The sequence below is a fragment of the Dipodomys ordii genome, unplaced genomic scaffold (assembly GCF_000151885.1).
Source record: "Dipodomys ordii isolate 6190 unplaced genomic scaffold, Dord_2.0 Scaffold2, whole genome shotgun sequence".
Lineage (NCBI taxonomy): Eukaryota > Metazoa > Chordata > Mammalia > Rodentia > Heteromyidae > Dipodomys > Dipodomys ordii.
Window position 1 is genome coordinate 18,982,602 of NW_012267218.1, and position 27,225 is coordinate 19,009,826.

General features: G+C 38.8%; 1 protein-coding gene across 8 annotated transcripts in view; it reads right to left on the reverse strand.

Moving 5' to 3' along the window:
* Positions 1-27,225, reverse strand: part of Nrxn3 (neurexin 3) — a 1,505,050-nt gene that overhangs the window by 355,964 nt on the left and 1,121,861 nt on the right. For all 8 annotated transcript variants that reach the window (XM_013014269.1, XM_013014299.1, XM_013014277.1 and 5 more), the window contains one exon: positions 20,426-20,607. In XM_013014269.1, coding sequence (XP_012869723.1) covers positions 20,426-20,607 — 182 coding nt within the window. The remainder of the gene's footprint in view (positions 1-20,425; positions 20,608-27,225) is intronic.

Below are 27,225 nucleotides of genomic sequence, written 5' to 3' on the forward strand. Positions count from 1 at the left end.
CCCTGGCACCTTACTCTCGATTAAACTTTCAAATAACTTAACCTCTGCTGCCTGGTTCATTGTTCTTTATTTGGTTGAAAACAGATACAGGATTCAAGACCTCTAGATGGTATGGTCAATAATAACAACCAGTATTTCTAGACACTTACACTGGGACCAGGCAATGCACTTTACAAGTGCCATGTAATTTAATGCTCCTATCAACCTAATTTATCACCCCCAATTTCCAGAGATGAGGAAATCAAGGCATAGAGAACTAATTTGACTAAAGCCAGAGAGCTTTTGAGAGACACTCTTAAGTAACAGAGTTGAGACTTGAACTCAGTGAATCTGGCTCCAGAGCCACTGCTCCTGTTCAAGAGCTTTGCTACTAAACACAACACTTCACACTTTAAACAGAGTTTAAAATGTTGAAAGTATAAAGAACAGGTTGGCCCTGCTCTGCGTTCCTCTAGAATATGAACAGCCACGGTGTTAAGGTGATGTCAAGCTTTGACCACTGCATTGAGTAAAGCAAATAGTTTCACCCTAAGCCATTCCACTTTGAGTGGAAGTGCCAGACAAGAAGGACTTTGTGTGCTTGTCAATGCAAGTGAGCAGCCAGCATCTGTCAGCACAGCAAAAAGCCCATGTACTGCCGATGCTTTACGTGTGCCAGTAAACAATTACATCAGCAAAGGCATCACAATTCATCAGAAACAGCAGGCCCACATCTGACACAAACTCTGAATCAGGACTCAACTCTGCCCAAAATTAGGCCTGCACCCTGAGCCAGCTTTGCATTTTGGAGTGTCTGCCCCTTTTGACATCACTGGGCCTCAACAACTCTGTGACTTGGGTCCTTATTAGTATCTTAACTGACACCTGCAGTGACTCTTTTTGCATGGTAGCCACTTCCTGCTCTTGCCCTAGGCCAGGCCTCTGAACCTCGTAGACATTTAAACCTTTCCTAGCTATCTTGCAATCTTCATACTATCATGGACCTTACTGTGTGATCTGAGAGTTCATATCAATAACTAAGATTGGAATAAAGAACCTTGCCAACAGCCAAGGCTATCAGTGACCTCAGTAATTCTTGGTGATTTAAAGCCAAGGAAATTGATGAAGCTTGGGAATTTATTATTCAATAAGGTCTGACATTGTAGAAAGACACAAATACGTCCATCTATGTTTCTGATATAGCTCACTCATGACAGGAAATAGGGAAAAGAGAGACAGACAGACAGAAACAAAAACACTTGCGAAGACAATGTAATAAAGGAATCACAAAAAAGACAAAAATGATCTCTTCTTCAAAAATATTTTATCTATTAGACAACCTATTGACAATTGGCCACTCTTTCCTCAATACCACTCAGGAGCTCAGTCTCTACTTTGTTTAGATGGCAACTGAAACAGAACACTTGTTTGGTTAGTTGATTGGTTTTGTTTGTTTCTTTTTAACATATGTTTGAATCTGAGAATGAAGAGATGGTCATTTGCCCCTAGTGTTCTCAATATCCAATACTGTTATCTAATCTTAGGTCAAAGAGGTTTTGTGTCTCCATATCTTCATACCTAAAGTAAATGCTTGAATTAAATACAATTGATTCTAGGGCCCCCTTGGGTCTCTCTTAATCAGCTGATGTTCAAGTCTCTAATATGGAATAGTAGAGTATTCATATGTAACCTTGAGCATGCTCGGCCAAGGGCTCTACCACTTATGTACATCCCTGGCTCCCTCTTCCCACATCAATTAATTTAATTACCTCTAGATTATGTATTAATAGCAAATGCCATATAAATGCTATGTTAATAATTGTTATATTGTAATGTTCAAGGAATAAAGACTAGAAAAACTCCAAATGTTCAGCAAATACAACTTCCCCCCATTTCTCTCTGTGATTGGTTGAATCAACACATATGGAATTCATGGATTTGAAATGCCAAACATATTCTCTGAGGGCCTCTTCAGCATGTCAGTACCAAGGGAGGCTTCCCACCAGAAATGGTGAGTTACTTCATCACCATGGAGATCCCAACAGAGCAACAATCCCCACAGTGGAGAGTGCATCTCTTGACAGTGGGAAAGTTGTTTCATGGAGGGCTGGACCACAAAAGAAAAATAAACAACTACTGACACATCTGTTCATTTGTACCATTAAGAAACCCTATACTCACAATGGAAACATGTGAGTATCAAATGTATAATACACACACACCTCTACATACAGACAAGTGATGTAGGCATGTGTCATCTTTTCTTCAAGTCTACAAGAACCATAAATAATTGATTAGAGGAAGTGGAACTGGAGTTGGTACAGCACTAGTCTTGAACAAAAGAGCTCAGGAACAGTGCCCATGCCCTGAGTTCAAGTCTCACAACCAACTAAAGGAAAAAAGTGGTTGGAGATCCGGGCACTAGAGAATTGAATTGAGCCTTGGGTCATTGTGGCACTCCCAGAAGTTTATACTCAAGTCTGTCAAATTCATGAAGTATTAACAATGTCAGAAGAGCTTGATCAGAATGTTCACCCTAGCTAGTACCAAGATGGTGTATATTGCAATGTGATTTCTTCTTCCTAAATTGAAATGTTTAAGGCTATTTCATTTCTTCATTTGAAACCACAAAACTCATAAATAACACTAACACTATAGCTTTCAAAGTCTGTGGACTTTAGGGGTGGGGAAGGAACTACCTAATCATAAAACCAAGTTTAAACCCTGGAGATTTAAGCAGTCAAACAGTTGATGGTAGGCAACATTCTCGCTCGGGGGAAAAAAAAATCAATTTGAACTTCCAGGATTATTCTATGTTAAAACCTATGGATACAGGTTGACAGTACTCTTTTAGGGTTTTCTCTAATTTTGTCGATTTCTGTGAGTCACAAAATAGATTAAGCTTAAATATGAGGTAATCCTCCTCCTTTATCCCTCCCTCTGCCAAATCAGATACAATAACACCTGTGCTATGACGCGCTCTTCTGACCTCTTTCGTTTAGGAGGGATATTGAAATATCAGGTACACTACAAAGACAAGCACACAACAAAGCAGCTACAAAAGGCAGGAAGATAAAATATGTGAGACAAGGTGGTGAGAGCTAAATTTATAAAGTCTGGCAAAGGAGTAACTGCAGGGGACTTGATCATAGCCTATAAATACCTTCAAGGTAACAATATAATTGAGGGGAACAAATTATTCATAGTCTTGGAAGATGATATGACTCAAAGCAATGGCTTGAAGCAATTTAAATATATATATATATATATATATATATATATATATATATATATATATTTCGTAGCATTGCCAGAGAGTGAGGAAAAGAAGTCCTTTGCTTCCTGAGAATTGGAACAAGCAACACTAGCCCTACAGGAAGTTTCGGAAGCAATTCAGTACAGATAGCTCAAAGTACTGAGTAGAGAATGGGGAGTCACAATTGCGCTTCCCGAAGGCCTCATCAGAGCTCATATAAACACCTGGGAGAAGGCCCCCTTCAGAGAAGCACTAAGTAGAGATTTGTATAAAAACTCCTCATTAGAGAAGAGTCAGGAAAACTATGACACTGCAGTCTTGTGGAACTCTGAATTAAACACAGAAAGAGGCGTGCTTCTCTGCACATTGTGTTCAGTGTTATAGTTTAGAAATGATAAGCAATTTTCCCCACCAAAAATTAGTGCAATGCACATCTATCAATTAGATCCAAGTTCAGTCCTTAAAAAGAATGCAGACCAGTGAGTGACAGATTTCAAATCTATGAAATCTACTATGCTGCATATTAAGTAATGTATATATGTCAGATCTGAAGTTTTGAGCTTCAAGTATTCCTGAATAAGAAAATATATACCTACAGTTGGTAATGTAAAGGTCAACGCCAAAGCTCTTCGAAACTAAATACTAAAAGTAGGTGTGAGATAGAAAATGTTCCATGACAGTTTCTACATAATGTGTGAAGCTATGACCCCAAAGTATTCACATAGAAGTCATAGAGTAAGTTGAACAGGCCATGAGATTGATGACGGAGCTATAATACAGCAAGAGGAAGCGAGGTAGAGTCTACAAGCAAATCAGTGGGGCCCTCTCTCCAACTGACTGATACTGCAAAGGAACGAGGCAGGACGGATGGGCTCTCACTGGAAAAAATATAATGTTTATTATCTTGTTTTTAATAAATATGAAAAGTGACAGACTAAAAGTAAAAACCAGCAAGCAGCTGACGAAACAGCCAAGCTTCCTTCCATGTGTATGCTAAATTTACAAAGGATGGGAGATCTAAAAGGGCTATCTATGGGGCTGGGAAGATGGCTCAGTGGTAGAGTGCATGCCTTGCATGCCTCAATTCGATTCCTCTGCACCACATAAGCAGAAAAAGCTGGAAGTGGCAGTGTGGTTCAAATGGTAGAGCACTATCCTTGAGCTGAAGAGCTGAGGGACAGCGCCCAGGCCCAGAGTTCAGGCCCCATCACTGATAAAAAAAAGGGGGGGGAGGGGACCATCTAAAATTGACAACTCTGCAATGATTAAAACAACCATCACAATGATAAACCAACAACTCTCTGAATGGATAGAGACAGGAAATTGAGAAGCCTATCTGAGAACAAAACAACAACAACAATAGCTCAGCTATTGTCCCTATGTTTTGGGTAGGCCCAGAGAAATCCCTATATTTCAGAATAATAAACACCCAATTGATTACCCAAAGCATATGTTAGAAGGGGTCACACTGATCAAGGTGTATTATATTTGTAAACTGCTTTGTCAAGTGGCAACTCCTTTGTATACCTAAAGATAATAATAATAAAGAAATCCCATTGCAAAGATTGGGTGTGCTAGACATCATGACCACACATATAACTCCAGCTCAGAAAAAAAAAAAAAAAAAGGCAGCAGATAACCGCTGCCATCTTGAGTCTTGAATTCCTATCCTGCATGGGGAGCAGGAAGTATTTCTCTGCTTCTCCCTACTTTAACCTTGCTATACTAAAAGAAACCCTTGCTAAAACATTCACCTTGTGAGACACTCTTCTATTTGTGAGAACTTCCGAAATGCTTCTCACACATTTCTATTTGTGAGAACTTCCGAAATGCTTCTCACACATGGATCTCGAGGACCTATGATTTCCCTCAAGTTGAGGGAAGCCCTCCTGTTTTCTCTGGTGACAGGAACCCTGGCCAAGGATCGTTGAACTCTAACATTTTTAAAGAGGAACTGACAAAGCCCATTTCCAGAAACTTGTATTGATGCACAATTTCTGCTATTGCTCTTGATGGACACAGTCCACACAGCCTATTTGGCTCAGCAGCCAGCAAAGCCCTCTAAAGTTACAGCCCTATAGTAGGCAATTCCTGTTTGGTGTTTCAGTCAGAGGCACACAAGGCTTGCCAGTGTTACAATTTCACTGCCAGAGCTACTAAGTATTTTCAGGTTTATGTCTCCAGAGTTCACAAGTGAAGTCCAGGATAATAGAGCATAAATGTGAAGAACTTTATTCAGAAGAAAAGTATGTATCTCAAAGTTCACTACCTGCACCACTATCACCCTTCCTCTCTTCTTGGGGTGGCTGTCTCTCTATGTCTTTGTCACTGTAACTGTCTCTGTTGCCCTCCACCCCCTGTCTCAGATTCTAGAGGTTTTTATACCCTGGGCTATGCCCTGATTGGTTGCCCCTTCTCTAATTAGGTATTCTGGAAGGTAAAATTTTACTGGTCAGGTCCAACAATTGGTTATTAATTCCTAATTGCTCTGGGCGTCTCCACCTGACCCTCTCCCCAAGGGCTAGAAGGGGCTGAGGAGGAGCAGAGAAACAATGTTGCAGAACAATGTCTCTCTTGCATCTAACTCCATCCTGCTAGGCTCCAGCATGCTATCCCAGGGGGTCTGAATCCTAAATAATTTTTCATTTTAATAGTGGGAAAGCAGTGACTAGGTTTTTCAAATTCTAGAAATTTTACATCCAAATTTACAAGATGGCTTCTGGGTAGCTCTCTGAGTTCATAAACTATTGCTGCTTTTTTTTTTAGATTTTTAAAAATATGCATTTTTTCCCACTGTCCAAACAAAAACTATTCTGTTGTCAATCCCATGGTCTTACCTCTGACCACATGAAGATGTCACAGTTCACAAAAAAAATCTTCTGATTGGCCAACATACATCACAACCACACACCTTACTGTGTGGGAAAAGTCAGTTGTTTTCTTGCAGAAATTTGTATAACTTAAAAGAGAAGTCTGGTCTCCGTGCTATGGTTGGTGCTTATAACATAGAATTCTCTCTCATCTTATGTTAACATTATTTATACCAAATTCTTAATACTAAGAAGGACAGTGTAGAAACATAGGCTAGGAATTCCTCCCATGATCTCTCTTATCCATTAAATAAAATCGATGTTTTCTTAAATCTGTCAAAATTTGATAGTTATATCTAAGGAAAGACAATTTTAATTAATTTTCTAGTTCCAGAACAGGGTCTGTGAGTACCTGACATCTACCCAAATTTTGAGGGAAAAAAGAAAAACAACAACAACATTGTAAAGTGTTCTTTTTAAAAACTGCACAAAGTTCTAGCTGGAATAAAAGATGGAAATACAGAGAAAAGAAAGAAAATATGAAAATATTTTCCCCAAGAACTGACTTACTGTGTCTGTGTTTGGTCCAATGTTTGCATGAGTTTAACGCACACCCACGGCTTGAAGAAGGAAGCATACTTCTGTGTGTTTTGCAGTGTTTGGGTGTGATTCAAAAGGAAACATGTGGCTCCATTCTGCTTCTTGTAGCACTCAGCTAAGTAAAAGAAAATCCTTAATTCATACTAATGCTGTCACTATATGAGGTGATCATATTTATGACAGCATGAGATGAGAAAGAAACTAGGTCAATATATAGACATCCATTCTAGGCAGGCCAGGAAAGTAGAGGGAAATGGAACTCAGCCTCCAGGGAGGATTGGGTAGGCTCATTTGGTTGATTTGGGGGTTTGTCTTTTCTTTTTCTGTCAGTACAGTTTATATGCCTCCAGCAATGTTCTATCTGTGAAATGTACTTGGATGTTCAGAAGGAAATCTACATAATTATAAAAACAGAACCATAGGAATGCACACATCATTTTAAATCGAAAAAGAACTGGAATCGAAGGTGAAGATGTTATTCTTTATCACTTCATTTTTTGTGCTGAGTGGTCATTAAGGTAGCAGCGGTAAGTGGATTCATTGGATTTTTTTTTAATATCAGACTGTGAGAGTTTATAAAAGAAATTTGGGAGACAGAGAAAAGTACAAAGGTGGAAATACAAGTTCTGTGGAGATTCATTCTTCCAGTCTGTTAACTTACAATAGTGATGATTATAGTATAATAAAGTACTATGTACTCAGATTCAGGCTGTCCCATCAGACTTTCCTAATAAAAGAAAACAGAACTTTCTGGAGGACAGGAAATTCATCTATCTATACACTTAGAACAGTTCCTGACAGGAGAGGAGCTGAATGACCAAATAAGTATACTAATTCTTTTAACTACAATCGAGTGCTGACTCTGCTGGTTTGACTACTTTTAAGATGCATTTTCCTTCCTCCCACCTGCGTCTGACCTGAGCTAAACTCCTCATCTCATACTCTTTGCTCTCTACACTTGCATTTACTCTCAGTGAACTCCCCGAGAGACTTTCCAATTGTGAAAAGGACACACTATGCGCACCACTGGTCATGCCCTAGTGGTATTCTGGAAAACGACGTCATTCACACATCATTCCCAAACTCATTTTCCTCTTTCTCACTTCACTACTGAATGGGAACTTCGATGTTTAGCCACACCACAAACCTAGCTCCAGAACTGCGCATCTAAAGGAGCCAACATGAAAAAGCCTGTTAACCTTGGGAATTAGGCATTGAGTCAGGAGCAAATTAAATGACATCTGCTCCCACTTCAATAAATGTGATTTGCAGTCTGAAAGCCTACCTTTCAAGCTTTTTACTATACTCTGCCACTAGACATTAGAAGTTAACAGATCAGGGGATGGGATCCAGGGCTGGTGTGAAGCCACTCATCTCTGGTTTTAAATTAGAAATAGGGAAAATTAAATACTGACTGCAGAGAGGCTAACCGTGTTCCTGTATTATTTGAGATCATTTAGGGTTTTCAAGGAAGTGTATTTGAAGACTTCTATTACAGCATTTATCATACACTGAAATATTAAACTGCATTTATCCAATGACTACTGCTCAGATGTACTAAATTTAAAAGGAGCTAAAGTTAACTCTGAAGCTCTTGCTCGACTACCAAAGAGCAGATTAAAAAAAAACCCAGCTTAGTTTCTTAACCAAGGTTTTGTGTAAGAATATCTGAGAACGTGGTTTGGGGTAATTGGGTATAGTTGAGAAAAAAACAAACATTGAGAGATAAATATATGTAATCTAAAATGAAAATTTTTTGTGCATTCTGCTTTAGTCAAGATACTGTGTTCTATTTCTAATGCAATGATCCATATTTACCTATCTTTATTCATTTATATTTTTACTGTATAATGTCCTATTCACACACACACACACACACACACACACACACACACACACACACACACACAGTAGTGCTTGCTATCATGTGAGTACTACTTATTGCTTGTTATTAAACCCAGGGCCTCACATATGCTAGGTTAGTGTTCTACATCAAGTTATACCTCCAGCTTCTTCATTTAGTGTACTTAACAGAATGCATTTACTAAATATCCAAGCAAATAAATATACTACTAAATAGACCACATCTAACCCATTCTACTATAGACAATACTATGTTGAGAAGGTAATTATCAAAAGTAGTATATATTTATAACATTAAAATCAAAGATCCTAGTATTTAAGTCCTCTTTCCTTCTCTTAGAACACAGGTGTCTACACATCCTCCTGAGTCTTCATATATTCTTCACCAAATGGAGGTAATCCTATCACTTTAACAGCATTGTGAAGAGAAAACATACTGATTTAAACAAAGTGGTAGCATGCCAAGGGACAAAAAATTAAACAGAAAATGCACAAGTGATTACAACACTCTACATATCATCAGAGAAGGATATAAGTGTCTGCTGGGCACTAGTGGCTCACGCCTGTAATCCTAGCTACTCAGGAGGCTGAGATCTGAGGATAGCTGCTCAAAGCCAGCCCCCAGCAGAATAAAAAAATGACATCTCTAACCAACTAGCTAAAAAAGAAAGATGTGAAGATGCAACCTTGAAAAACCAAAGGGACAATGCTTAGGCCCTGAGTTCAAGCCCTAATACTGGAATGTACGTGCATACACACGTGTAAGTGCGTGCGCACACACACACACACACAATATATAAGTTACCAGCCATAAAGTGTCAACCTCTTTATTATAAGAGCATTTAGTAATCAGGGTTTGGTAGTTGGCATTTACTAAAAGAGCTAGATAATTCTGTGACCACTACTAGCTTTTGTAGCTATCCATGCTAAGATAATAATGAGGATAATTAAATTCTGTGCCTCATTGCATATTATTACTTCCATTGGAAGCTTGCTCTGTGGAGAACTTTCACATGAGAATAAATGCAAAGTGTCATCCCCAAAACTGAATCCAAAAGACAAGACACAAGGCCTGACAGCATCGCCAGAAAAGGTCACCATTGGAAGATGCCTGTTGGTCTGTTCATGGGGTGCAGTGGCCAGATCACTTTTAGCATTCTTCTGCCAGTGGCTTGACACTAGTAGTTGACTTTCCCATTAAGACAATACAGCTCCTTCAGTATCTCTTTAGTCCTAATGTCCAAGTCTCCAACCACAATTCCTTCAGCACCAAGAGCTGCACAGGGTGGTAGGTGTGCCAAACAAAACAACTTTATCTCAATTATTTTAAAAGTCTTTCAATGGTGACAGCACATTCACATGCATTCTTTCATTTTTGTTCCCCCCATAATGTTATAAGCTAGAGTGTGTCAGAAGTGTGCATACACACACACACACACACACACACACACACACACACACACACACACCTTCTCAATTATTTACATAGGATAAATGCTAGAGTGCTAACATTATACACTGTGACCTCTGGCTTAGAGCAACACTCGCGTCAGTCAATAAAGAAAGAAATGCAGAATTCTGGCCCAAAACAAACAACCCACTAGAATGTATTAAGTCCCCATAAAATGTCATATGGAACAGGTATGACACAAAGTTATGGAAAAGTAGCTCTCCTACTTGTTTCAATATTTTGGATTTCAGTTATACTTCAGCTTCTGGACTTCCCCTCACCCTTCAGCTAGTTCTTTCTTGCTCCCTCCCTTTTCCTCCTTCATCTTGTAAATGTATTCATGTATGCCCCAAGCTTCTACCCAGTTTTATCTCTGAGATCTTACAAATCCCCAACATCTTGTGTCTTCCTAGGCAGTGATTGCAGCCCCCCAATCCCTTATCTGTGCTCCCCACACATTTCCAATTCGAGATCTCAAGAGGCCGTCTTTGCAGGTTTTGTGTTTGACATCAATAAAAGTCAAACTCTTCCCTTATCACATAATCTGTTTTTCTTAAATACCCTTTTTTGTTGTCATGATGGCTAATCAAATTGGTGTAGACATATCTCACTTCTCGCCTTTTCTGTCCAAACAGCTGACGGTATCTGTTGATTCTAACTCTGCAATGGCATTTAGTTTCTCCCTCCTTACCTTCCCGTGGTCAAAGCCACCACAGAATAAGTCCTTTAAAATGTTTTCATGGACCTCCTGAAAAGATACATTAAAATTGCTTTCCATGAACTCACTCATTGGGAAAAAAAACAAACAAACGTTCTTCCAGTGAGACGAATGGTCTCCTTAAATATTAAGATTCAGCCTTTTCTCTTCTATCCCAAATGTATACTGTCATACCTTTGTAATCTATCATCAGTATGGCATTTAAATCCTCCACAGTCATAGCCTACAGACTCCTGGAAGGAAAACACAAAATCCTAACTATCTACTATAGAGCTGCTATTGAGGACTCATTAGGTATTTTCAAATATGTTATTATAAATATGCACACTGACCTCAAAGGTGATGGTATTATCATCATCTGCATTTTACAGAGAGCACTCAAATAAGAAAACCTGCTGCAGGCAGAGCATGAACTTGAATCATAAGCCACTTTTTTTAAAGCATGTGCTCTTAGCCTTGCCCTAGTGCCTCATACCTGCGATCCTAGCTACTCAGAAGGCTGAGAGCTAAGGATCACCACTTCAGGCCAGTCTGGGCAAGGAAATCCCTGAGAATCTTATCTCCAATTAACCCTCAAAAAGCCAAAAGTGGAGCTGTGGCTTGCTTAAGTGATAGGTCACTAGCCTTGAGACAAAAAGCAAAAAGGACAGCATCTAGATCCTGAGTTTAAGCCCTAGTGAAGTAAGGAGACCAGTTCTGGCCGGTGCCATATTGGCCACATGGTGGATGGTAGGGTCTGGCATTTTGTCCTCATGCTGGGGGAAGGAAACCTCCCATCACCCGCCTCCCAGGTAATGGGTGTGCTGTGACCCCTGGAGGCAGGAGCAGGCACTTGGGAATTTCCTGAGGATCTGCCCCCTGTGCTGACCTATTTTAGGCCTGGACCAGCCTAGCTGCTGGACTTCATGCCATGTGTGTCTCTGTGATCGTGTCCTGTGTCCTGTCTCCTGGCTCATCTCCAGTCATCATGGAGTCCCAATTCTGCTCTCCACTGGAGCTGAATTGGCTTGTTGGTATTGTTCTTGCTATTTATTTCCTCTTTAGCATGTTTCCTAGCTGGGTCATGTGTATTTGCCTGCTGCAGGACTTTGTAACAACTAGCGGCCTGCAGCCTGTTAACTGGAATGATTTACCTTACAACACTAGTACCTGTTTAAAAAACAAAACGTGCTCTTTCTTTTTGCTTTCCTACATTGTCTGTCTTTCCTCTCATGATGTTTATTCTGATCAAGCTGAACTTCTACTAAATTGAGAGTATTCTCCATCAGATACATTTCTTCTTAAGTTTTCACCAGTCAAAACCTGACCATCTCATCTGTACATATTTTCCTGCTGGTAAGCCAGCAGAAATCCGACCTTCCTTGGAATAGAGCTGATTATGTTTTGAAACACAGCAATATCTGAGATGTTTATTCTAGATGTAAATCTTCATCCCATCTCCAAAATCCCAAATAAATTGTTACTCTGCAAATAGGTATTGAAATAAAACAATTACCACTACGCTATCGATGCTGCAACTTTCATTAGGAGGATAATCATAATTAAGAGTCACAACTGGATTTGAAGGAACCATTCAGCCATTTATTAGCAATCTTATCATGGGAAAATTCTTTAGCTTCATGAAGCATTAGTTGCCTCATTTGTAAAATGAGGTATTAATAGTGACTACCTCATTGAGTGTCTGTGAGATTCTAATGAGATAATGTAAACATATTTCTTGCACAATGTCCTGTACCTGATACTTTGTCCACCCGCATTAGCAGTTATGACTGCTAGTAAATGTAATATATCTGAAAGATATGGTCTTGAATAAATGTAGGAAATAATCATCTATACCATTAAACAATCTGCCATCGTCTAGGAAATAGAGTAGGAAAAATAAACCAAATTGCAAAGGTTAACTAAAGAGTCATATATAAACTCTGAAACATAATTGCCAATCATGCCCAGTCCTCCCAAGCATGCACTGCCTTTAGGAGGGAGGACAGTGTGGGGGAATCAACAGGACTTCTCTAAATGTCTTGGAAGTGGTTCTAGCCTCCGTAGTTGTCGTCTCTGGGCTGAGGAACGTCAGGTCTGGCTGTCAGTGTTATCTTTGAGGCTAATCCACTTCTGCAGGTCTCCCTGCCATCTATCAGGGAAAGCTTAACAAGTTGGAACAGCAGAGGGCACAGCACAGGGGTCTGAGTAGAGGATTCTGCAGAGTGGGTGGCTAATGAATTCCCCCATCAATGTGCCGTGCCTTCTGAATGCAGCTGGGGATCTGAAATCCATCATCTGTAGCTGCAGGGAGTCAATGAGTTATTTCTTGCCCTGGTACACTGAACAATAGCCCACGAGTCATGATTAGTAACAGTGATCAGTGGTGGACAATGGGATCATTCATCTCTGTGGCCTTGGTTAAGGTGGGGCTTGTTATTAAGTCAGCACTTACTCACTGATACCTAGAGTTTGCCTGGCTCGTTGAACTTGAGGGAAATCACAGATCTAAAAATGTCTCTGCTCTTTGAAGTTGTTTGGCTCATTTGATGACTTCAGATACTTAGAGTAACAGGCCATCAGGCCAGTTTTAAAATTGGGGACAGCCTGACTACTTAGAATGTTATTATTTTACTTGAAACTTTGAATGTGTGGCTTCAAGGTAGCCATTGTTTAGGAAAAGAAAGCCTAGTGTTTTCTGTGAATTAAAATCTTCCTTGAAGAAGCCAGGCACTGGTGGCTAATGCCTGTAATCCTAGCTACTGAGGAAGCTGAGATCTGAGGATCACAGTTCAAAGCCAGCCCAGGCAGGAAAGTCTGTGAGACTCTTATCTCCAATACTCAGAAAACCAGAAGTGGCACTGTGGCTCAAATGATAGAGCACTAGCCTTGAACTGAAGAGCTGAGGGACAGCACCCACGACTGACAGGAAAAATAAAAAATGTTAGTTGAAGAAAAAGTGTTTAAGTATCAGTAGTATTCAAATCTATTCATAAGTGAACGCTCAACAGCTACCAGCAGCCAGACAAAAGTTTTATGATTGTTGTTATTTTTTGTTTTTGTTTTTTTATTTTTTTGTGCCAGTCCTGAGACTTGAATTCAGGGCCTGGGCACTGTCTTTGAGGTTTACGTGCTCAAATCTAGTACTCTCATAATTGAATCACAACTCTACTTCTGTTTTTTTTAACTGAAGAGAAGAGTCTCACAGACTTTCTTGGTGCTCTGCCCCCTTGAACCACCTCCTGTTCTTTGGTGGTTAACTAGGAGATAAGAGTCACATGGACTTTTCTGTCCAGGCTTGATTTAAACCACAATCCTCAAATCTCTACCTCTTAAATAGATGGGATTACAGTTGTGAGCCCTAGTGTCTAGCTTCTTTTATTTGTCTTCTCTGACTCTTCTTCCTCTTCTGCTTCTGCTTTCCATTTCTCTAGGGAGCTATATGCGCATTGTTTTACGCTTAAAATAGATGCTTCAGGGCAGGGTGTGCCACATATTTACAAATGAGTGTAGAATCACAGGGAACACTGCACAGAAGGAAAATTGAAGGTTGGTACATCATCCTGTCATACAGGATAGAGACCTAATGCAGTTTGGTGAGTCATCAGGGGAGAGGCAGGGCTAACTTGTTCTGTTCACCGAGCCCAGGCCTTCTTCAGGAGCAGGCAACTAGATTCTTAATCATACACTAAAGGCGTACTCCCAAATCTGCAGTGAAAATATGATTAATTCTGAAAATCTACTTTAGATGAAATAAGATAGGATTAAAAAAATACAGTCCCAAGAGATTTATGAAGATATTTGAAAGCTGCGCACCAGTGGCTCATGCCTCTGATGACTGCCATTCGTTCGAAGCCAGCCCAGGTAGGAAATTCCCTAAAACTCTTAATTCCAATTAATTACTCAGAAAAAAAAAACTGGAAGTGGCACTATGGCTCAAGGGGTAGAGTGCTAGCCTTGAGTAAAAGAAACTCTGGGACAGCACCCAGCCCTGAGTTTAAACCCCAGGACTAGCAAAAGCAAGCAACAAAGACAGACAGAAAGACAGAAAGACAGAAAGAAAGAAAGAAAGAGAGAGAGAGAAAGAAAGAAAGAGCAAGAAAGAGCAAAAGAGAGAGAGCAAGAAAGAGAGAGAGAGCAAGAAAGAGAGAAAGAGAGAGAAAGAGAAAGAGAGAGAGAGAAAGAAGGAGGGAGGGAGGGAGGGAGGAAAGAAAGGAAGAAAGGAAGAAAAGAAAAGAGAAAAAGAAAAAAGAAGAAAGAAAAAGATACTTGAAATAAAACTTTATTTTCTATTGTTAAACATATCCTTCTCATTACAGATAACTACATACACATGCATATATGTATGTGTAATTATTATCTACTGGATTTTCTTCAGCTTCTGAGTTTGTTTCATTTGGTCAGTTAGTCCTCAGGAAAACTTGCAACATGGTACTTTTTATGCCCCTTTTAAAAGAAGCTCCAAGTGGTAGAGAGTGATTTGCCAAAAGCCAAATAGCTTACTTGGTACTGAGAGCAATGATACTTGAATCCAAATGTTTTTATTTCAAGTTAAGGGCTTCTCTCCCTTGTGGTATGTGGTCACTCAAAATCATGTATGGAATCAAAACCAACTTTTCTAGGTAGAAGTCTCATGGCATAAAAGAAGAAGTCAGAACACACACACACACACACACACACACACACACACACCAACTCCCATGCTTATAGCTGCCTGAGGTCCAATTTATATAAGTAGTCACTCATCCAATCTGGGCTTCCATTCCCTTCTCCCACCCTTCTCCAACTCTTCTGGGATGGCACAGCTAAGCTGGAAGCTGCAGGGAGAATGCCCAGCAGGCCCTCTCTGCACAAGTGGCTAATGATCTGGAAAAGCTCCTAAGCCCAGAAAACCCAAAGAGGCTTTTTCACTAAGAACAAATAGCAATGAAAGGAAATACAAAGCCAACCTGCGGTGCACAGCACTCTGTGGGAAACAAAATTGCATCTGCTGGGCACCTTTGTTGTTGCCTTGTTCTTTTCCTCTTCACTTGTGTTACCAGACTCTAAAACACCAACATTCCTCAGTACTCCACTGGAGAGTGCCTTAAATGAAGTCCAGGAATCAAATCCACTTCTGTCAATGGTCAAATCCAGGGATGAATCTAAATTGACAGCCACCTAACTTTACTGGAGACCACCACAGATAGCTGTTCATGAGCTACTGTAAATAGTCACGTGGCAGCTGCCCAAAATGATGCCTCCAGATCAGCAATTTACAGATGCAATATATGTAACAATCATTTATCACATCTGATCTCTTTAAAATAAACTCAGTATTATGCAAATCTAACTATTCTAATAAATCCCCATTTTTTTTTCATATTTGACCCAGACAGGCTATAACCAGTCTCTTTCCTGGATTGTCTAGTTTCTGGAAGGAGAACTTTTTGCCATTCTTAAAAGCCACCTGTCTGGACAGCCCTGTCTTCTCAACCCTGGTTTATATAAGTTTCTACGTGGTAAGTTGGGAAGGAAGTAGGTGGAGAAGGTTCAAGATTCTTGTCAAGCAAAACAGATATCCCAACATAAATTTTTACCTTTCCTGAAAGGCTCAAATTTTTAAAAAATGAATCCAAGAGGATTTACTGTAAATTACACCCAGGGAAAAAGAAATTAACAGGATGTCTTTTTTACACTCAGCATTAACTACATAAAGAGAAGCTAATTGTTGCCCAGCTCTCGGCGACCTCTATTTGATAGGTGTTGAAAGGAGATTGTCAAGAGCTGCCTGAGAGCAATAGCAAACACTTGGTGGTAATCCTTTCTCTGCTCCTATTCAATTTCTTCCCTCTTACCTAGATGAAGGTGAGTGTAACATGACATAGCTCCATCAAGCCTAGATGTGGGGTCAATAGGCAGATGCCACGCATGAGTAATAGCAGCTTCTCTCCAAATACTGCACAGATTAACTCCTCAATAATAGATTACACAGGAGGAAAACTTACATTAAAAAAATTCTTTAATCACACAGCCCTAAGATTGTCTCCCTCCAATACTCCAACAAAGACTGTATTCTCTTTGATAAACGCATTCTATTCATGGTTTAATTGCCAATTGCAACTGACATAGAAAATACTATTATCATAGCCAGGTGCTGGTTGCTTCTACCTGTAATCATAGTTACTCTATATCTCTATCTCTGTCTGTCTGTCAGTCTACCTGTCTCCCCCACACACACCTCTCTCTCTTTTTCACACACACACACATCCACACATCCACACATCCACTCTGTGTATTTTTCACAATTATCAGCCATCCTCAAAATGATGAAGCTTCACCCCCATGTAACCCCAGTTGGGACAAATTTGAGTGGGTCTCTATTCTTTCTCCTTGTCAAGAAATGTATCCTGCTGCCCTGGTATGAATATGTCTCCTCCAAAATGATGGATGGGAAACTTAATACTTGATGCAGTAACATTGGGACAAGGGGCCTTTGGGAAGATAAGATAGAACAAAGGATTATCTGGGTCGCCTTGCTCTCTTCTGTTTCCCTGATATGTGAGGATGTTTAGCATTCTCCCCTCTAAAATAAACTGTTTAAGGCCCCGTCTCAGAAGCTCAGGGATGAAACTAACCTGACAGTATCTTTGACCTCCCAGCAACATAAACTATGAAAAACAAAGTTGTCCTCTGAAGTATTCTGTTAGAACATTACAAAATGAACCAAGACATGGGGCTGCTGTGACTTTCCTGATTTTCTCTGTAGAATTTTCTTTTTCTAGTCAAACTAGAATGTGAAATGAATTGTTTGTTTTTGCCTCTGGCTCAATTCATTTCACTTTTACCCATAGCTTCTAATCTCTTTTCTTTCTGAGTAATTCTGTTTGTTACAAAGAAACAAAAACCAGTCAATAAACAAAACCACTGCTTACACACTGTAAAAGTTTTATACAGGAACTTAACTGATATTTACGGTTTTATTTTTCCTGATGGATCTATTTAACTGCTCAAAATAAGAGGCTGGTTTTGTCATGAAGATGGTCTGGCAGAAATTGATTTCCTTTATTCCCAATTATGGTAAGGATTGTAGACCCAGAGACAAGATCACTAGCAAGTAAAACACGGCTTCAAAGGATTAGAACGTGAGGCCCCATGGATTAAGAGGGTCGTGAGCCTGTCAGATTTAACCTGGAACTGTGAAGAGTCTCTACATTGGAGGATCCTCTGTAGAAAAATCTGCTGGGATTTCCCCGAGTGTTCACACAATGGTGCCATTACTGGATTAAGTTCATATTACCCCGAGGAAGTTCTAGAGATCTTGATGGAATGTTTCTGGTTCTCTCGCTTTTGTAAAGAAAGTAGCTTACACATGCATCTATAGAAGGGTCACCCTAACAGATACAAGCAAGTGCCTATCACTTGAAACCCCCAAATATATTTACAAGCATTCACTTTGGGAAGCACAGTAACGAAATGGCAGAACTTCATGATGGCAATATGTTATGTTATTTTATTCATATAGAATATTGTATGCACATAATGCCAATAACACATAATCTACTGGGATGGTCTACCAGTTCCCAGTATCTATATATCAATTTAAAAAACTTCTAATTTCAAATAAGCTGTAAAACAATAAAAATCACTTTCTTTTCTTTCCTTTTTTCCTTCTTTCCTTTCCTTCCTTTTTTCCTTCCTTCCTTTCCTTTTTTCCTTCCTTCCTTTCTTTTCTTTCTTCCTTCCTTCCTTTCTTTTCTTCCTTTCTTTCTTTCTTTCTTTCTTTCTTTCTTTCTTTCTTTCTTTCTTTCTTCCTTCCTTCCTTCCTTCCTTCCTTCCTTCCTATAATGGACTTTACTCAGGGAGTAGAACTTGCCAGTCCTTTTGAGACATTTCCCAGCCCTTTTTTGCTTTAGGTTTTTTATTTTTATTTTTGCCTCCCATGTCCCTGAGATTGAAGACATGTATTAACATGCCTACCTTATTACTTGAGATGAATTCTTGTTAACGTTTTACTGACACGAGCCTTGAAACATGATTCTCTTCTTCTTTGCCTCCCAAGTAGGCATGAGCTAAGATACCTGGTCCCAACCCCCTTTCCTAATCATAAATCTTCCCTCCAAAATGCAAACTGGGAACGATGGGTACACACTAGTAGCACATTGTCTGAATTAAAAAGATGCTCTTGGCTGTGCCAAATCATATTTTCCTTAGTAAGACACGCTGAACAAAACCCGAAGATAAATCATGGTGAGAATGCAAGTGAGGAGGTAATAATAGCCTAGCGAGGCTGCCATGGAATGGTCATTAAATTCTATGCAGCATAAATCTCACTGAGTTTTTGTAAATTATGAAGGTTCTTAGAGGCCAAATAAAGATAAACCATCATAACTATAACTGCCTTTCTCTTTGCTTCTTGGCATGGTTTTTTGCTATGTCTAAGCTCAGGCTTATAGCAACATATGCTTCCTGAAGTGTGTAAGAAGGAATTAAAAATTCTTCAGGAATTAAAAATTCATAACTCCCTCTTCTTCCCTTTGAAAGTGATCATTTCTAAACCGTCCTTTCCAGGTTCCTAAACAAAGGAATTGCTCTGTTTCCGACCAGGACCAGATGTGCTTCTAACTCAAGCCTTGTAATTGGAATGATTCCCATTTCCACCGTGTGGTGGGTGGAAAGTTGGTTGCTCGAGGGGGATACGAAGGATCTGGGCTTTCTACTATGCCACCTCCAATCCTAAAGAACCAGTAAGGAAATCTTACATATTGCTCCTGTCACCCCAACTTCCCTCCCGGGACTTGTGCTTAGCAAAACCCATTCAAAGATTCCAGGTCAGTATTCCTTTTCCTCTTTCTGGAAGTCAGTGAAAATCCCCTGTGATCCTTTTTCTGAACTGCTTTTTTTTTTCTCCCTGCTATTTAAACTGAATTCTTATAGCTCCAAATTAAATCCATTCTTTCTGGCCGTGTCATCACTAACTAATGAGAACAATCCCTCTCTTTGCTCTTGGAGACTATGCTTGGGGGGGTACTTATGAATGAGAATCATATCTTTCTTTAGCCTACTTTCTTAACTGCAAACTGCACAGGTGATAAAATGGGTTAATTGTTGCTATAAAAATATTTTCTATCCTCATCACGAACTCATATTTTCCTCCAGATCATTTTAATTCCTTCTACTGGTACTATACTCTTACGATCTGCAGGGACTGAAATACAGTCCTATTGGGCTCGTGGATACAAGACTTAAAGACAAATATCAATATACAATATGCATGGGTCACTTAACTCATCACTGTACTGTCTCTTGGCATTATGACCTCAGTTTTCAATCACAATTCTTTACATCTCAAGTGACATTTGCCGTGTGGTGTTTATGATAAAACAAACAGAGGCCTGCAAGACCCTTCACAGCACATAAGCCAGCCCTCAGACTAGAAGATCATCTACCTTCCAGTTGGAATGTCCATTTGCTACCTGCATCAGGTAAGTAGAGTCACACTAGGTAAATCCTTGTGTACAGTGATCTGCTAGACATGTTAAGCCACACAGCTAAGAATATAGAAGAGAAGGATTTCTTTTTCCTTCTCTGTATTACTGGGGAGGGAGCAGGGAGGCATTTCTAATGTATTTTACTGAGACATGTATGAGGTATGTATGGCAGTTCTTACAATAGAAGGCAGTTTTCATAAGCAAGTGCATCTTTGCCAGATCTGTGTACCATGTTTCTTGGACTCACCAACTCAGAACACCAGGAAGACAAGAGAATCCAGGCTAAGGCCAGGTACTTACTATGTGAAGCTGGAGGAAGTCACCGAGTCCTGGAGCACTGTCGATGCGGACTAAGATGCCATCCTTCACAGTGGTGCTGAAGCCCACAGCAAGCCGGTCAGAGCGTGTGCTGGGCCTGTCATTGGCCGGCCAGGTGTACAAGATGAGGCCACCACTCTTCCCAAAGATGTAGGTAGCACCAGCTGGGAAAGGAAGGAAAGAATGAGACATTAGACAACTGTATTGTACATCACCAGCACTAGCACACTATTGAAACTACAAAATGACCTTTCAGCACAGGATTTAATTTCAGAGGGAGATGGCTTCCAAAAGCCTCAAAAAGGATTTTTTACTTCAAATTAAAGATGGCAGAAAAAGAAATAAGAAACACGGATGATGGAAAGATACTCCTAACATCATTAATTGCCACTGAAGAATAGCAGAAGGTAAATACCAGTCTATGTCTAAGAGCTTTGGTACATTGTGACAAACAACTTAACTCTTCTGTCTTTTGGCAACCGCAGAATTAAATTTTCCATCTTGTCTAGGATAGCTAAAAAAAATGAACACTGTGTTCCCCCCCATCTCTTAACTATCAAAGTATTCTGGTTAGCAGAGCCAGGAGCTTCCCAGGGATGCAGGGACCCGCCGAGAGACATTCCAGGAAAGGCATTCACCACAATGAATGCATGAGAAAGTACCAAGGCACCGTTTCTCTCATGCCTGTATTGCCTTCCACTCTCTCTGAAAAGGAAGCTGTGGCTAGAGGAGACCACGTTAAGCAGGTTGAGCCTTCCTTATGCAAAATACCTGTGACTGCAAGCATTTTGTGTTTCAGATATTTTGAGATCTTGTAATGGTTGTATAGCTATAATGAGAAACCTTGTGGAGAACAACAACTCTAAGCACAAAATTCCTTTATGTTTCATATATACATATATATGATATATAGATATCTATATATAGATATCATATATATATACATATATATGATATATAGATATCTGTACATCTATAGATATCGAGATATAGGCCTATATATATCTATAGATATACCTATAGATACTATATCTATACATATATATCTATAGATACTATAGATATATATCTATAGATATATATAGGCCTATATCTATGTACCTATATCTCATACGCACAGCCTATAGGCCATTTCATGTGATGTACCTGTGGTTTGATGGTGACACATGCTATAAAGATTGCTGTGGAATTTTTCCATTGGTGACATGCAAACAAAGATCCCAATCATGTAGCATTTTGGATCTGGGAGTCTTGGTAGCCTAGTAATGCTGAACTTTTATGACTTAAAGGATTTATCTATCTTACTATTGAAAACGTGGTAGCAAAATTCATTTCCATTTACGTCCATTTTTGAACTAATGAACTTTTCCCTAGTGGTATTATTTATCAAGATTTTAAAATAACAGTTTCCATCTTCTTCTTCAAACTAAGTTTCAAAGGGAAGCTATAGAAGAATGTAGGAAAAATAACCAAGGATAGTTAATTTTTTCATAGTGTTTTTGTCAATCACACCTGGTAGGTTTAATCAATGCTTTCATTTTTATCAGTATGAACCCAGAAGTTACTAAAATATATTTTTTAAACTTCTCACACAAGAACAAACAGGGAGCCAAACATGAAAAATATTTTCATTTCAGAGAAATGTAAAGTCTGTTTTAAGCAACAAGTTCTAAATTCTGAGTTAGGAACAAACACAGATTTGGTAGCCAAACTAGATCATCCCATTGTTGCCTCTCTCTGGAGTTTTTGGCCTGTTACCCATAGCAAGAAATTCCATATGCTGCATATATCAAAGCCCAAAGAACATTTGGCAGAGACTTTTTTTGTGTGAATCCTAGGGAACATAATCCAACACTTCAAATAGTTTTAAAACTATATTAAATAACCATCTGGATATTTTCAGCTAAAGACATCCTAAGATAGCTCACTAGAAACTTCAAGTACTGGTCAGATTTATTGTCAGAGTTCATTTATAGAAAGCATTGGGTAGAAGAATGTGGGCTGAAGAAGAAATGTGCAGCTTGCTTAGAAATAATAAACTCCTTTGAGGCTAGAATTAGGAGGAGTCTGTGTCAAGTGTCATCCTTTTTGTTTTTATTCTGAGGTCCATGGAGGTTTATTTCTCTTTTTTGGAAGGTCACTATTCTCTTGCTTCAGTGTGCTCATTTTGTGTACTTCATAGGGGTAGAACATTGATTTCCTTTTATGAATTTCTCTAGCCTTAATGGTTGGTCTCTAGAAAGCCATCTGGGGAATTGGGATTGTGGTATGCAAAGTTTATGATAAAGTCTATAGGCCAAACAATGTCTGCTCTGTACTATCCACAAACACCCACAAAGCTTCTTAAAATTAGAAATGTGAGTGAAGTGATTTATCCTAATAGCTCCACATCTGTGAGGAATTTTAAAAAGTCCCTTTGTGTAGACAATAGCAGATGTCATGACTGGTTCCTTTTATTATTCTTTATTTGAAAAACCAGAGGTTATAAAGCAATGAATGTATAAAAATCACCAAAAATGCAAATCAGCCTTGACAGTTCATGCCCGTTTATGAAATCTCACCCAATTCTATCACCAACATATAGTAGGTTCTGCTACAGAGTTATGTTCATACTCCATAGAAACAAAACAAACAAACCAAAGATCTATTGCTACAAAATATATATGCACTGGTGTTGCCTGGACTTGTAAACCCCAAGGCACTGCCTTTATAATGCTGTTTCCACCTCCTGTTTATCACCAACTCACCTATTAATTTTGGGGGAGATCAACAGGACATAATTATGGTCATGTTTAAGATTTATTTTAGATATCAAAATAATGCACACATACATGTGCTTCTTCGCATATACAAAACAAAGAAATGTTAGTTAGAAAATATAGTTGACTACTTGAAATCCATCTATACATTATTTTCTCCATTAAATAATTATAGTTCAAATGGATTTCCCCCCCCCCAAAAAAAACCCTCAAAGTCAATACTTGTTATTTGTTCTCAGTTTTCTTAAATGCAAACTAGCCTACCCAGAATTAATTTTTATTTTTGTTAAAAATAAGCCAAGTTTTAGAAATATCTCCCAGGGTGAAACCTGGGAGAGCTAAACTAAAAGAGAATTAAATATATTACTTGTGAATGAGTATAGCAGATAGAATGGTAAATTAAAACCGTACACTTCGTGTTCAAAAGTTATGCTATATAAAATTGGATCACAAAGCAAGATGTTAGAGTCCTCTAGTCTCTTTGAACATGACTCAAAAGGTAGTGAAAAATCTCCTGACAGTATTGTATGAGCTTTCCTCTGTTACTTCAGGTTCTTTATTCCTTTCTTTGGTGGATAAGGGCTTGAACTCAGGGTCTCATGCTCTAACTTGGTTTGCTTATGTCATGTCTAGCACTTTAACACTTGAACAACTCTGCCAATCCAGCATTTTGCTAGTTATTTAGAAATGGAATATTCTGGACTTTTCTGCCAAGGCTGGCTTAAAATCATAATCCTCCAGGTTTCCATCATCTGAGTAGCTAGGATTAGAGTCATGAGCTACTTAGTTCAGGTCCCATATTTCTATTTGATTACTCCATTAAGCTTCTCCACAATGGAAGGTTTTTGTCTATAATTCTTTATTATTATCTTTAAGTAGCTATACCAAGAAATTGCCATTTAACAAAGCAGTTTATGAATATATTATATCTTAACCATATATTTTTATTGTAAGTTTATAAATACTTTTAGAAAATAGATAATCAGTAACATAAAATAAATTCTACCAGTAGACATGGTATTAAACTAAAACCAATTAGAATATAGCTAACAAAATCAAAATGGGCAGATTTATGGCGTTGATGCTGACAAGTCCCTTTGAGCAAATGAAGACATAAGGCACAAGAATTTACTAATGATTGCTTAACGAATACAGTCACTCATTTTTAAGATTTAGTTTGTTCTATGGTTCCCTTTCTTTTCCCTATTCATCAAGCTGTTTGGAGGTTATATCACTTTCATTTTTTCCTAACAGTAAGAACTAATATTTCCATGAGCAAATTTCCTGAGTGAATTTCTTTCCCTTTTTAATTAGAATATATCAAATCATACATAGTAACCGATTTCATTGTGCCATTTCCCACACATGCATATAATCTAGTTTGATCATATCCATCTCATCACTCTTTCTCATCCTTGCCTCCAAGAAAAAAACTGTAGAAGTCCCTAGAAGAGGGAAATACCTCCCATATTCATGGATCAGCAGAATAAATGTGGTTAAAATGGCCATACGACCAAAAACTATGTACAGATTCAAGAGAATCCTCATAAAAATTCCAATGATATTCTTTCATGGACATAGAAAAAAATCTTAAAATTCATATGGACATACAAAAGACCTGACACAGCCAAAGCAATCCTGGGGGGCGTGGAGAGGGGTTGTAGAGCAAGGCCAGAGATATCGCAGTCCTTGTCTTCAAACTGTACATCCACAGTAACAACTACAGCATGGTACTGACACAAAATCAGACCTACTGAGTGACTTTCAAATTACTTCCTCTAGGGGTTGTCTCATTTAATACCTTTTTGTTCAAGGGTCTCTAAGGTTTCAATGGTAAATATTGTTGTTACTATTTTAACTAAAATGTAAATGGAGACTTGGAGGGATTCAGCAACTTGAGCTGGTGCTAACTGGCAGAAGTAAGAAGAGAATCAGATTCCTCTTTCTTGATCTTCCCCCTTTCCCTTACATCAGGCTGTCCTACTGAGCTAGGGTTGACACTTTTTTATAAAGAAATCCCTAGTAACCAAGGGTTCCACAAAGAGCAAGAAAGAATGAGTGGCAGATAGAAAAACAGAACAAGGCCTGAGCATATAGAGGGTCAGTAGGGAATAGAGGGCAAGTGATAAAGATTTCACCCACACCCTCCAGTGTATTTATTGAATGGCTGGTGTATTGATGTACTTTGTCTACTCTTAAGTTAAAAAACAAACAAACAAAAGAAATCAATGATAAGAAAGTATTAAATAAAGCAAACTTAAGCAAATGAAATTAACGTAAAAAGCCTACCTACTAGTTCAGGAATATTCTTTTTCTCTGGCAAAGAAATGGGCATAATTGCTGGTTAGTGGGCTGGGAAGTTGGCTCAGTGGTAGAGTGCTTGCCTTGCATGCCTGAGGCCCTGGGTTCGATTCCTCAGCACCATATAAGAAAAAAAAAGCCGAAAGTGGTGCTGTGGCTCAAGTGGTACAGTGCTAGCCTTGAGCTGAAGAGCTGAGGGACAGCACTCAGGCCCAGCGTTCAGGCCCCACAACCGGACCAAAAAAAAAAAGAGTACAAAAAAATAATAATTGCTGGTTAGTAAACTGAGACACAGACAATATCTAAGTCCAATTAATCTTAGGAAGAGCCAATCTCCATTTATTACTCCATGCTCAGGAAAGGTGGAGGCTTTCTCTATAGGTGACAATCTCTGTTCCTCTCTTGAAGGAAAAGCTAAGTGTACATTAAGCTAAAACAAACAAACAAAACATTACTTCTCAGTCTACAGAGGCTTTTGTCCTAGGACAAAACCTAACTTTTTAAAATCAAAAACCTTTCAATAAAGCCAATACTGGTTCAACAGAGTATGAAATCTACTCACACATATGTCAAGCGAAGCCCTGTGCAATACAAAGTATCAGACACAAGAAGAAATGGAGTTCTATGAACAGTTATGCTGTGAGTAAAAATAAAAGTCCTTATATAATTTTAGTGATAAATATTATCAAAGGAGAATATTCTTCATGGATATAATATGTTTTGGTAATCTTTCAAATAACCTTGGAACTGCTGATGAGAATACTGTGATGGATTTTTTTCCCCAACAGGCAATAAAGAAGAAACAATTAAGTGTGCTGTTTCCAAATCTGAACCACAGACTGAGACAACTTATTGCTCTGTTATCTTACTCCCCAAAAGTTGGAATTTTAAAAAAAGCATATCATTACCAGATACATGGAGCAATGCTGACAAATGCACCCAGACCTTTCCTTATCATAGAGAGAGTGATGTTTTCAGTAATACATTATTTCAGAAATATCTTACATCAGAAAATCCACAAAGGAACATCTATGGATTTTCTTATTATTACTCCCTAAACAATATAGGTACAACTATTTACATAGCACTTACATTGCATTAATTGTTATAAATAATCTGCAGATAATATAGAGTCTATTGGAGGATTGCGTAGATAATAGGAAAATACTACGTCATTTTGTAGCAGCATGCCTGAACGACAATGTAAAGTAGGTAAGGACAGGTAAGTCAAGTTTCATTGCTGAACTCAACAAGATTTATGTTCTGAACCTTCACTGTATTGATAGATCAGTCCTAGAAACTCATCTGAATTTTCTTTCTTCGTGTGTGTGTGTGTGTGTGTGTGTGTGTGTGTGTATGCTAGTCCTGGGCCTTAAACACAGGGCCTGGATGCTGTTCTTAACCTATTTTGCTCAAGGCAAGTGCTCTACCACTGAAGCCACAGCTCCACTTCCAGCTTTTCTAATGATAACACTGACTAATCCAGCTCAGCCTTCTGTTATTTCACCTCACTTTGGAAATATTTTATAAGCACTCACCAACTAGGGTTCACAACATTTCTTGTGTTGTAGTAGAACACAGAGTTCAATTTATAAGCGATATCTAGCTACAAAGACTTTTGAATGATTTTTTTTTCCTCAGAAAATTCTTGGCAAGCTCAGATAAAGGAATTACACCCATTTTGAGTCATGCTGCTTGGTGCCACTCTTCAGTTCCTAAGTT